General features: G+C 35.2%; 1 protein-coding gene across 3 annotated transcripts in view; it reads right to left on the bottom strand.

Annotated features, from left to right (window-relative positions):
* PIBF1 (progesterone immunomodulatory binding factor 1) overlaps positions 1-13,655 on the bottom strand; it is a 106,190-nt gene that overhangs the window by 71,656 nt on the left and 20,879 nt on the right. For all 3 annotated transcript variants that reach the window (XM_066176276.1, XM_066176275.1, XM_066176277.1), the window contains exons 8-10: positions 10,937-11,118; positions 9,043-9,168; positions 4,954-5,052 (exon numbers count right to left, since the gene is read on the bottom strand). In XM_066176276.1, the coding sequence (XP_066032373.1) occupies positions 4,954-5,052; positions 9,043-9,168; positions 10,937-11,118 (407 nt within the window). The remainder of the gene's footprint in view (positions 1-4,953; positions 5,053-9,042; positions 9,169-10,936; positions 11,119-13,655) is intronic.

Genomic DNA, 13,655 nt, shown 5'->3' with positions numbered 1-13,655 from the left:
ACCTAATTTTTAACTTTCTCATAAGGAGAACAAGATGAACGCAGTTTCATGGGAAACATGCAATAGTTACTTTGGCTAGGGCTGAAATCTAAACAAGGTCCAATAATGCCACTGAAGGGCTTGGCTTTATTCTGATACAAATTCTAAGTGTTAAAAAATTACGCATCATTTGATAGAAGTCATAAGTGAATAGAGCAGCAGCAAATAATTATAACCAAAAAAACATTTTGGAAAGCACTAACAAAGTTAACTGAAACTGAAGATTTAAAGTGGTAGTGATTTTCAAGACCTACATAGCCCTTTAATTCAAGGGATTACAAAGCACTTCATATACAAAGGCAGCAGCCATGTGTATGGACTAAGAAGTTCTGACAGTAGATTTTATCACAGGGGAATGACAGCTTTGCCTAAGAACTATTTGGGCCAGCAGTCTTCAGTATGGATTTTTAAAAATTCGTTATTGAAATCTTCATTTGATACAAATATTCTTGAAGAGATAATATTTAAATATTAGTAGTAACTCCAGCACATATATCCATTGAGTTAGTAATTTTAATATTAGAATCCTGTCACTGTAGTGAGCAACATCCAGATTATAAGAATATGTTAACAGAAGGGGAAAATAATTAGTTTTAATGTTTCTGTTAACAATGAAAGTATCATGTAATGAACGAAAATCTAATTATGAGATTCCTGCATGCTCCACAGAGCTTCTAAATGCATTCGCACATTTATTTATTCAGGAAATTTATCCAATTATCTTCTCACCTAAGACAGCCCTCTAGGCTTGTGAGCAATTACTAAGAAGATATAGGGATCTTCATTTCATCTTATTTAAAAACACATTTGATGAGCAGAATTGATCTCCTCTCTCCATCACCTAATAAGTTTAACACAGATGACTAGCATCAGATAGCATCTGATGAATTCTAAAATATACCACAATTATGAAGAACAAAAAAATAATAGGGATAAAAAGGATTCAAATTAAAAAGACTATGGAGAGACTAAAGTAAGTCTCTAAGTTGTACAGTCAGCTTGCAGTTGACTGCAAAGAAAAACAATAAATCTGTAAACATGAAAACAACTTTTTGCATACTTCTCTTAACCTGTAAAGCAGAGACAAATGTCAAGAAATGTCAATGACTTTTACTCTATTTTGCGTTTAATTTGAGAAAAGCATTTCCAAGTAGAAACAATAGGAATACTCCCAAAGGTATTTTTACCTGTAGCAGATCTTCCATTATATATTTAACAATTTTTAAAAACTGAGCTATGTACATGAATCCAGAAATGCTGAAATAATAATAATACAAAATACTTTGAAATCTTTATAGAACAAACCTAAGGCTCTAAGTGATTTCTGTAGTCATCACCCTGACTTAACACAACTACAGAAACACAGCTTAAAATTCATCATCTGTGTATATTCAAATAACAAGAGAGTACATAATTAAAAATATCCTATTGCCTAATGGACAGAGGCAGGAATTTAAACTAGCTTTTACAAAATGAAGGGTTTTTCTGAATAGTGTCCATTGCAAAGTTGAAGGACTAGCATTACAATAACACAATTTCCTCAAATACTCATTTTCTGTTTACTGCATACCTATTTTGTTTCTCTTTGTTATTCTACACTTCTCACTTTTATCATTACAAAAACAGGAAAAGAAAAATTACCTCAAGTACATGATGTGAGCAGCAATTAGCTGTAAAAGAGCACAATTTTTTTTCCACTAAGAAAAAGAAGTGTTCCCAATAATTCTAGAATTTTTAAACCAGTTTCCACTGATATAGCCGAGTCCTGGAAAAAGATATTATACACCTTTTAGAAGAAATGTAAGGAATTTGACTTTCAAGGAAGTCAACAATCAAAGGGAAGAGATGGTTCTTGTAGGTGAAGTACTCTAGTATGAGTCCACTTAAAGAAAAGGATCCATTTAAGTTTGACGTTGCACCTTTTAGGAAATTAGAAAATTTAACCATCAGGAAAAAGTCCAATAGCAAACCACAGTGCACTTCTACTTTTTTGGTAGGTTTTTTGTTTGCTTGTTTGTTTTTTGTAGGTTTTTTTTGGGGTTTTTTTTTTTTTTTTTGGTGGTGGTGTTTTGGTGGGTTGGAGGTTTTTCCTTTTGGCAAGGAGAAGTAGCAGATAAATAGTCAATAGTTTGAAAATCACACTCCAGGAGTGCTCAAAAGAAGGAAGAGCTGGAACATATTTAGCATCTGCACTTAATTGTGTAGATAACGGATCTGATACAGAATTGTTCTGCTTATTCTATCCATAGACAATTCCAATTGAGGTAATACAGCTTTGAAATTAGACAAAAGTCTTAAGTCACGTTACCAAGTGAAAATGTTTCCCTATGGTTTTATTTTTTTAGAATATGTGTGACATCAACAAGACTTTAATCCAAAAATATCAAATAATTTAAGGTTTTTGTCATTGTCATAGGTAAATGAAATATGGATTTCCAGGCAGAAATTACGGATGTATAACAGCAAAGAGAGCAACAAAACTTACATCCTTACATCACAGTGGTCTACTTTAAGGTTGAAACAGCAGATCCTTTCTCAATACAACTCTTTCATGAATAGTATCACTTTGGCATTTTCTTGGCATTTGTAAATACTGTTCACAGAAAACGATCACAAACATGAGTTAAAAAAAATGAAAATAACTGCACTTGACTAGAAAATTGGGTATTAGTTACACTTCTGATCACAAGATTTGCCAGGGGCTTATTTAACCACCATTCAGGCCAGTCAACATTCCACATACTTCTGAAGCTTTCAAACATGTTTGTTTATACAGATTATGATACCAGTGGTAACGGCGATGAGTCACCTTGTTTTTACTAAAGTAGAACAAGCTGCTATATACAGAACTGGACAACACAGGTAATCTTTTTTCATCTCAGGGGTTTCTGGTGATACTAAAAAATTTCTTTGTTCCACAGAACTGACATATGTGAATCCATAGTAAATTCAGACTTTGGGTGGGGTCTTTCAAGTTAAGGTATTTATACCATCTCAACATGCCAGTTAGTTAGTTTGCAGTTCGCTTAGGTAGATGATTTGGAATGTGGAGAAAGTCACAGTCAAGTCTTGACACCTGTTATATGGTTAGAAGTGAGGCAGTTTTAAAGAGACACCTACATTTCAAAGAAGTCCAGCATGGGTTTTCCATGTTCCCAAGCAAAAAATAATCTTCTGAGGAATAATCTACTTCTTAGAACTCCAAAACCCAGCATTAATCAACTTATTAATTTTTTTTAACACGAGGAGAGTTTTATTTAGTTGGAGGGCTTGTCACTATGAAAAAGCTGTAAGAGCAGAAGCATTAATGTATCAAACAAGATTCCTATGTTTCTAATTGCATTGGAACTTCCCTCCTCAAAAAAAAAAAGGCAACAATATGAAAAAAAGAAAACACTGTATGAGTAGGAATACAGCTGGACAGAAAACTATTTTCTCCACAGTTCTTAAGTTTTAAAACAAACATGGAAGAATTGCAAAGTTAGTATTTTTATTAAGTGCAAATTCATATTATGATATGCAAGACTGATTTTGAAGAGGAGTTTCCAGTTATATACGAAATCCCCATGTGTTAGTAAATCTTACCACAGTGAAAGACAGGAGTCTCATTAGAAAGAAACCCGTGTCGACTCACATCAGCATTTTATTTGAACTCAGGCGATCAGTTTCAAACCAAGTTTCCTGGTCCTCCTTCCTCAAACAGCTTTGATTTCCACATTGTGGAGTCATCATCTTAAGAGTCTGCAAACTGAATTCCTTTTTGAGAACCTAACAACCCCCATAATGTGCTGTAGCCACTGAAAGGCATTCAGCACCCTCGGGTCCATTCAGCTGAACAAGAATTAAGCTGACGTCAAGCCCTTAAACTCACTGTGGATATCAAGTCCTCTGACCCACCCCATGTGCTCTAGCACTACCCCTGTTGTTTCACATCATCAGTTAGAAAACATGTTTTTTCAATCTTCAGGCAATGCTATTTCTTCAGTAGTATCACCACTGCAATTTAGGGGTTATACATAAAAATTAAAAGTTTTAATAAATTTCTTGCTGTTTTTAAGTTAACAACATTTTAACTGATTGCTACTTGCAATTAAAAATTATTTAGAGCAAAGAAGGTTCATCTAGTACTTCCTTTGATTAGATGACTAGGTAGCACAGTCAGTTAATGAACTGATCTCTACATTTTAGAAAAAGAAAATATGTGTATTAAACAACGAATCAAACCCAAAATAAAGACATATGACAAACTTAACCTGAACTTTGATGACTATCCGTAGTTTTACATTACCTCATAGTTTACCACAGATAATATTCTAAATTTACAAAAAGTAAGGAAAAGGTGTTATGGAACATGAAAGTAAGACTTCTTGTAAACAGGCAAAAATCAACCATAGTTTCTTTCTCCATTGAATAGAATAGTACACTGGCATAGGCAATATATTCTACACATGGAGTATGAAAGACTGAGAAGAGACAGCAGTAAGAAAAGGAGTATGCAGCAAACATAAATGCTCATGACTACTCCTCTCTATCCAAATTTCAGAAAAACTATTAATTGAAGTCATCTTACAAGACAATTTTCTACTTTCATCTAAAGAAAAAACCCCACAAACAGTTTCACAGTTTGACCACTGCTACTGTACAGTATAAAATTCACATTCTTGCTATGAAATGAATGATTGTTTGCTTGTCTCTGCAGGATTGTAGGAGAAATACCAAACTTTCATCTTGTTACTGCATTGATAATGGGAAAAATTTACGACCAGAATTAAGGCTGCAACTCATTTAAATGAAGAGCTTGTAACTCAATTTGCTCTTTGTAAGCAGAAAGTTAGTCACTCCTCCTACTTCCACGACCTAGATATAAACACTGGTATATCTTCAGATTTTTATATGCTTTTTAAAGACACTTACTGTTCTAAGAGTTGATCGTATTTTCTTAAAGAATCCTTTTCAGCAGTAATTGCTCTCTCTTTTTCAGCAACAGCATTATCTCTTGCTTCTCTCAAATTTCTGAAGAAAACAAAAATAGGTATTTTAAGAATGTTAGAAAAAAGACTGCTTGCTTCATTAATTACTGCTCTCTGATCTGAACTTCAATACCACCTTCTTCAACTCTCACAGAATGATAGAAGGGTCTATCTATTCACCTATTAATTACAGAGTCTTTACTTCAGGTTATTTTCAAATATACCAGCAAGGCTTCCAGTTTTGAAATTCTAAAAAACAATTATCAAATCACACATTTGTATGTGGAAACATATAACTCTAATCATTCTAGAAGAGTAGAAATAAAAATTCCTTTTTTTTTGCAGGAATTAAATATATTACAATAATTTTCCTTGGTACTTTAGGAATAACTGCAGGAATGCTGTCAGCCTAGCTGAGATGATTCACAACTTTTAGGATAGATCAAAAAAAGTTTAGGTAAGCACAGAAATCCTACTTCCACATACAATTATTTGTCTAGTGAATCTGATATACAGGTTATTGCATAATCATTGGTGTCTCTTTCTAGGTTCTATTGCTGGCAACATTTTTGATCTGCAGAGTCATAAAATAACATTTTATTACAATCTATCAGTACTCCTTTTCTTTTTTAACCAAGGATCAGTCAAGATGTTCAAACCATCTCAATTATTATTTCATCAGCACAAATGAGAGCAGCACGATACTAAGAAAAAAACATAGTATTTGTATTTAAAAATTTGAATTAGTCATTAATAGTCTGTTATGCTGCAAGAAGGCTACAGATTAACAGTGCAGAAGTCTGCACTGAGGGGAAACACTGCTTAGATACTGTATATAAGCTCTGTGCCCAGTACTTAGCATAATACAGCATCAGCCAATTTGCCAGACCTAACAGTGGCTGTTGAGGATCAGACATCTGTGTTATGACTGTTTTTAAAGATTTTACTGTACTGCTGGTTTGTTTCTATGATGAACATTCACTAGCATTTGGAACATATTAAATGATCTTAAAGATTCCTTTCAATTTTGTTTTATCTAAAAGGAATCCTATTCATATGCTACAAATGTGAACAAATCCAAGCACAGCTGCAAGGCAAGCAAAAACCATGGCTAGCAGCAATGACTAGGGGGTTTCACTTCAATACCACATACTTCATCTGAACTGAACTGCTAATGTGGATGCAACCTAGATCTTCCCACTGAAATTTTTTCTTTTCCCTCTCCCCACAGCAACGTTCTGACTTAAGGCAAAGTGAAATTAAAGCTTCAGGGAAGTTTTGAATAAAAGTGGGAAGACAAGATATAAAAGAAATAGAAAATTATTAAGCCCATTTAAATGCTAACCTAGGCCATTGTGTCACGTTAAAGGTATATAATTTTTGCTTTAAAGACGATTTTCTAGAATAAATGTTATCAGCGGCACTTTTCTGAATTCAAAGTAATTCGTACAAACAGGAAACAGTTACTTAGAAAAAATAAATATCAGAAATAGGTAGCAGTTAACTAGCTGTTAGAGAAAGATAACAAAATTTTCTGTAAAAATTGAGTTACTAGGCAGAATTTAATGCAGAGACTTAGTGCAGATATTCAGGGACTGACCTTAAGATTAGATTCTCTAAAACCAACTCATATGAAAATATGGGAACATGGCAATAAACTTTGATTTATTAGATAACAACATAAGGATCAAGCATATTATGTCTTAGAGTAGGAGTCCAGAGCTGGATCCTTAAGACGAGAGTAGTGGAAGTGGGATAAAAATCAAACAGGAGAGATACAGAGACTCATTTAGAGAATAAATATTTTGCTTAGCTGAGCAACTAATCAACTGAAAATACGATAGAAGGAAAAAGGACACAACTGAGACACTATTTAGCCAACAAGACCACAATCACATATGTGATGCAACTTCTGTTGAAATACTCTTTTAGAGAGCCAGGAGACACACCAGTGATGCTGCCAGTTGTCAGCTGTGTGACTGCCATTTCAAAGGAGGTGAAGCACCTACCCAAATGGCTGCACACTGGGGCCTTATGAGGCATCTATCCAGCCTATCACACAAGTGAAAGTAACCTTCTGAAATGGGACAGGAATACTATCTAGAGGATCAAGAATGGGCACGGGGGAAAAAAAAAAAGTGGGATGAGGATAGAGGAGGCAGCAGCTCAGGGGCATCTTTATTAGGTTTTCAAACAAACCTCTTGGCAACTGCCATTTATTGCACTTTGTCACATCCCTAAACTGTTCTGGAGTGCACAAACTGGATTCCAGTCAGATTCAACCACGTCAGAAAATGTGCTCAGGGAAAGCATCTCACATGCTCAACTACTAAATTGTGTTTCACCTGTGGGAACAGAGTAGAGGTAATCCAGTGTCAAACCTCTTGCAGACATTCACATGCCCTTTGAATTCACTCATGCTTGCTAATGCAAACATAGCCCATGCTTACAACAACCATACAAGTGAAATTGATGCAAAAAAAATAAGACATGAAAGCATCACCTTTTTATTAGTGGCCCCCTCCCATTTTAGTTTCTTGAACTGATTCATCCAAGCGTAAAATAAGCCCCAATAAATTCAAAGCAACTATCAGGCACCATCAAGCTTGGAAAAGTGGCAAAGAATATGACCAACTGAATATTGGATTAGTTTAGCTGTAATACCATTCCATGCTTCGAGCAGGAGGATGAAACCAGCATCTTAACTTCATTTTCAGCCACAAACAGCATCTCATCACAGTACACAAATTCACTGCAAATTGTTTTGCTCACAATTTGAAGTTCCATTTGTCTTACCATTGAGGCAGACTGCCTTATGGTGGATTTTTTATAGAAAGAACATATGCTAGAAAGCCTTTTTTAAATCTTTTTTTTTGCCAAACACGTAGGCAAATCTAAGGGATTTGCATTTCAGAAGTAATTATTTCAAAATGAGGAACAAAACTTCTGTAAATCAGTTCCAGATACAAATGAAATATCTTTCAGTAGCTTTGTCAATGATATACAGACGCTTGTCAAATCTCCACAAGGAGTGCATGTTTAAATACGTATTTTGTAATTCAAAGTAGATTTGCATACAGGAAGTGGTGTGGATGTATATGTGTGTGCTTGTATTTTACTCACACTTAAAAAACTACACAATGATGTAATTTTTTTTTTTAATTAGAACCTTTCCATTGACTGAAAGACAGCAGAAGTCCACTTTTCCCAGCAGTAAGAAAACTACCTATGAGAGGAACAGATGCTGATGTCACAAATATCTTTTTACTACTGTCATTTCCTTCTCCACACAACACTTTCAGGACATCTAAAGTGAAGTTAAGTTATTAAGCACTCCTCCCATTTTAAAGCAATAAAATGGGAAAAAAACAAGATAAAAAACAAATTCAGCGCCAAAGGTCCAAATCCCTAAGTCCCTAAAAGGCTCACGCATGTGCATGTAATTCCATGGTATTCAACTAGATGGCACACATACAAATTCATCATGCAAGTCTTCACAGGACTTGAATCTTCTTCAAAAGAGAATTTTACAATAATTTACAGGAAAGCAATGCTTTTTTTGAATCGCAATGCTCAAAAAAACCTCAATTAGATTTATTTCATACAGGTCCAAGTCTTATCTCTTTTGGGCTTCTTCTGGCTTATTTTCTGCATCAACACCTTCTCTTTGGAACCTTGCAACAGTTTCAAGATTGCTCCTAGAGCACAACAGGTAAACTGTCATAATTAACTAATACTATACATCTGAACAAACTTAAAACCACCAAAGTTTATGTAGAACACGAATTTTAATAATCCTTTTCAAGTGATAATTTTGGCTGTCCATCATTTAAATAATAAACATAACAACATACACTTACTGTACAATTTCATTTTAGTTTTTACAGGACTTCCATCAGTTTTACAACTGAACTTAAATTGTTACATTTTGAACACCTCTCAAAGGGTCAGTCAGCTAGGATTATACGCAAGCACAAAACAGTGCTTGGTCACTCCTGCCCCAATTAGGTTATTAGGCCTACACCTTACCTACCTGTTTTCACGTTCATACATCTCTTTTGAGGTGCTTCTTAGTTGCTCAATTTCTTGATTTGTTTTCAACCTTATTTGTTCCAATTCTTCATGAAGTCTCTTTTCATATTCTGCTTTATGGTGGTCTCTGTAAATAAACAAATATTCTGCACTAGCCAAAATACCAAACTTCAGGCACAGCTTTACAAGAGCAGAGTTCTTCTTGATTTTACATTTTATTTCAATCTTTACTCATTTACCTCTCAATGACTTAAAATACTCAATCAGCCTATGTTGCTACAGACATCAAATGAAAATCAACCAAGAATAAATAATATTTAACTGTGAATAAACAAAAGTTTTTTGGACATAGATTTAAATTTTTTTAAGTAATTTAATATTGATTAATCATAACATTAACATTCATCCAGAACTTCTTTGTCAGCCTGTACTCAAGTGCTTATATTAAGTAATCACTTAACTCCGCACTTTCTTCTTCATCACTGGGTAAGGATTGATTAACTTACTGACTTGCAATGTTACCATGCCACTACAAGACTTCTTTGTGTACTATCTGCACCTCGTATGAAGGAAAAAAATCAAAAGAAACATTCAAGATTAAATGCAGTGGAGATCTGTGAAGTCAAAAAAACCCAAGATTCGGGAATTTATCCTATCAATGTAACATATAAATTATTTAAAAAACAAAGTTTTTAAGCAACAGATACCAGAGATAGCAGGATAAAAAAATTCATTTCAGAGAAACACTGACTTTTTTGTAACTTTGGAAGCTCATGGCAGACTGTAAGGAATCTCATAAAGAATCTCTCCTACAAAAATAGTTGTGCTGTAAGCTCTTAACAGTTGAAGAATGTCAAAATTTTATAGCATCTAGTTAATGTTCAAGAATAATCAATCAGCAATGAAGCAACTGGTAAAAATCACATTTTTGTTTGGAAACAAAAACATATTATGAAAATATGTGCATTTACAACTGTAAAAGGTTTTAGATTTCATTTGATTTCCAATCATGTGACAGGGCATAATTCTTAGAAAGCAGTACTTGAGGTGATCAAACACTCCCCCACATTAACTAAACCCCCCAAAATATTATGCCTGCTGTCCAGGTTTTCCCTTTATTTTATTTCCTTTTCCTTTTATAAAAGAAAACTTTCCAGGTTTTCTTTTTACTGAGACATTGTATTTCAGTTGACTCTTCAAGATAAAAGTAAACTTATTTCTTCTCCTTCCTCAAATGTGCCACTCTATAGCAAATACTGTATGAAGATCTTTTACACAATAAAGATGTTTGTAATAAAAAGACCAAAAAGAACATGATTTCTTAAAACACCACTTCAAAGTAAGACTTAAAGTTTCATTTAAAATACAGAAGTTCTGGGTGAACATAGTTCTGAGATATAAACACACAAAAAAAATTTAAACTCTGAGTGACTGCATTGAAAGGAAAAATAATATCTAAAAGTCTTCTGATATGGGCTGGAGCTCCATAACTGATCATTTCAAGAATGCCCCTCTATTTTCATTTAGGTAACAATTTTTTAGTTGTCTACCAGGAGAGTCATATTAGCACATTTCCTCTTAGTGATACAGGACACAAGATTTCTGGATATACAATAAAAACAAAATGTTTGTTTTATAATTAACTGAGTAAACCTACAAGAATAATTGTCATAAACTCCTAATACTGAAAGTTTACCTCCACTACTATGATCTTAAAAAGGTTTAAAAAAAATGTTTGTGATACACATTATGACCCAAGAAGAGTGTTCTGCCTCTAGTTCCATAAATATGGGTTAACTTTCTGAAAAATAAAATTAAATGGGATTTGTACAAGAAACTAGGGAAAACAGTTAAATAATTTGTCTACTAATAGAAGGGAACAGACAATAACTTGCCTGGATGCAACATATTTTTCATACATTTCTTCCCTAGCTTTTTTGGCATCCTCTAGCTGAATCTGTAGTCTTTCAAGACGATCCTCTTCATGTGCACAGCGAACACTAAGCTCCATGTTCTGGCGATTAAGATAATCTTTATCTTTTTGCAACAAGTTGAGGGATTGTTGTATGGTTGCCAGCTATAAAAGGTATTTAAAAGAACACTTTAACATGAATTTTAAGATAAGTATTTAACCTATTTGCAATTTAATTTTAACTCTCTTCTGTGAAATCACCTGAACCGAAAAACTCTATTTACACTTTAGTTTATGTAACCTGATGAAGCTTTAAGCTGAAAAAAGGATTTCATTAACAATTTTATGAGTTTTCATTATTTATTGCCAGTAGTTGGTGATTGAAAAAAGAGGTCCTTTCATCGACATCAGTATCTAAACAGTTCTGAAGTACTGAATAACATTGGTACTGAATAGTGCTATGTCAGAAATACTGATGGAGAATTTTGGTGCCAACCTGTCATACTGACTACAACATTCTCAGGAACAGCAGTGAAACATTTGAGGGCACTAGGGTGATTACTGCTCCATGAAGAAATGGTAAAACTGATAGTTCTGGGGCTGATGTAAGGCACTGTAAGACTGTTGTGAACAAGGCAATGCTCCAGGCCGGCTCCAAGGGCAAAGAGCTAGTGTTGGTCAGAAGGCTGAACTGATGCCAAAGTAGGAACAGAAATATGTTGAGAACAGCCCCCTTTGTGGTCAGATCAGCCATGTTTCCTACACCAAGAAGCAGTGTGAGACAGAGTAGTCTCCATCTATTCAAGATGAACACAGTTAGAGAACAGCTAAAGAGCATAAAGGCACGGCTGCAAGGTGGCCCGACTCCATAATCATGATAACAAAACACAGTTTCACCCTCTCAAAGAATTTTGCCATTTAAGCTCCTGAGGATTTCACATACTAAGTTTAAAGAATGATAAATTAGTAACTTATCAGAAACATGTCTACTACAACTATAAAGACATCATGTACATAGTTTAGACAGAATTCACTTTTTCTAAGTCATAGAAGGACTAAAGGTTACCTAAGGAAGATACTGGAGACAAAGGCATGGAGCAAGCAGTTAAACAGATGACAATTCATATACAAACAGTGCTCTTAGAGGCATGCTCCTCTCCATCAGCCCAGTTGCTGAGCACCACACTCAGGGTGATGTATAAATGCCTGTTCTATACTTGATTTAAGAAAAAAAAAGGTAAATACGGTTTCCCTCCAAGTAACATGTTTTATTTATATCCATAGTGAACAGACAGCATGGACTACAACACAAAGAAAGCAATCAGTTGCTGCTTCTACGAATACCCCTTCACTGGAACAAGTACTGTGTAAAAACTTCCAATAGCACTCTACCAATCCAGGACTTGATCCTGTATCACTATACAGAAAAACCAGCACAAACCTTCCAGGAGATTTAAGTTATACACAGTTTGAAGCAGTATTTTAGTTTAAAGTAGTGCTACTTTTATTCACTGTGATTGATTTAGTATAAAGTTAATTAAAAAAGCCACTGTTGCTGCTATTCTGCAGTACTTCATATGCACGCACAAACTTGATGTACAGGACAGTATTTTCTCGGCCATTGTATGCTGGGAACAAACCTGACCTTTGGTGTCCTCCTACAATGCTAGACTGAGGAATAAATAGACTAACAAAGTCTTCAGACTGATACTAAGGAGGTGTTTTCTAATAGAAACTCAGATTTTTCCGTAATGTTTCTGACAATCTCTATAGCTACTTGTAAAATTAGGCAGAGCAATGCTTTCTTTAAAGCAGCAGTTTTAGTCACTGTTTTATCTATTGTTATTTACACAGGGACACTGAGGAACACCATCTCCCCTGAACACTCTCAGGGAGTCCTCTGTCTCATTTCAGCTGCTAAAGTGTTAACACACAAAGATCCTCCATACTATTCTTGCAGAGCTATGCCTCCCTGGCTGAACCCTTGCCAGCCCATGGGAAGTGGGGAATGAATTCATTGACTTGCTCTGGTTGTGTGCACAACTTTTGCTTTGCCTATTAAAGTGTCTTTATCTCAGCACGTGAGTTTTCTTGACTTTTACTCTTCTGATTCTCTCCCCCATCCGGCCAGGATGGGCAAATAGCTGTGTGGGGCTAAGTTGCCAGCTGGGGTTGAACCATATCAAGCATACTCACAGCATTCATCTTCCACTGGTAAATTTTCCCCTGGGGCCTCCCAGGTTCCTGAGCTTATTGGCAGAGTTCAGTCTGTCTTTGCTTCAGCCTTCTAAGTCACATACCTAGGAAAATGGCATGCATATAACGCCTAGGAAAAAATGGGAAGCACTTGACCAGCGTCAAGGGAGATAGTCTATGTTGCTGTGAGGCTGACTAGCCATTTGAAGGATCATAGCAAGTGATCAAGGCTTCTGATTACCAGAATCCTTCTTCAAGGAGGTGCACTCAGTTGGGTTGGTAAATCTAATCTCTGTCCCTGCAAGGATTACGAAGTAAATTCCCCTGGAAGCTAAATCCATGCATACGAACAAGAATGTGATGGAAAAACTAGTGGGAATTTACCAAGCTCAAATCTTACAAACCTGACAAAAATAATAGCTCTGTGGATAGGGGGACCACTGTCCATGCCATTTACTTGACCTTTTCCAAGGCCTTCAGCAACCTCTCATAACAGCTCTATGGAA

The sequence above is a fragment of the Chamaea fasciata genome, unplaced genomic scaffold (assembly GCF_029207755.1).
Source record: "Chamaea fasciata isolate MVZ Bird 193981 ecotype frontalis unplaced genomic scaffold, bChaFas1.0.hap1 SCAF_2, whole genome shotgun sequence".
NCBI classification, from domain to species: Eukaryota; Metazoa; Chordata; class Aves; order Passeriformes; family Sylviidae; genus Chamaea; species Chamaea fasciata.
This window is presented reverse-complemented; position numbering and strand designations above follow the sequence as displayed.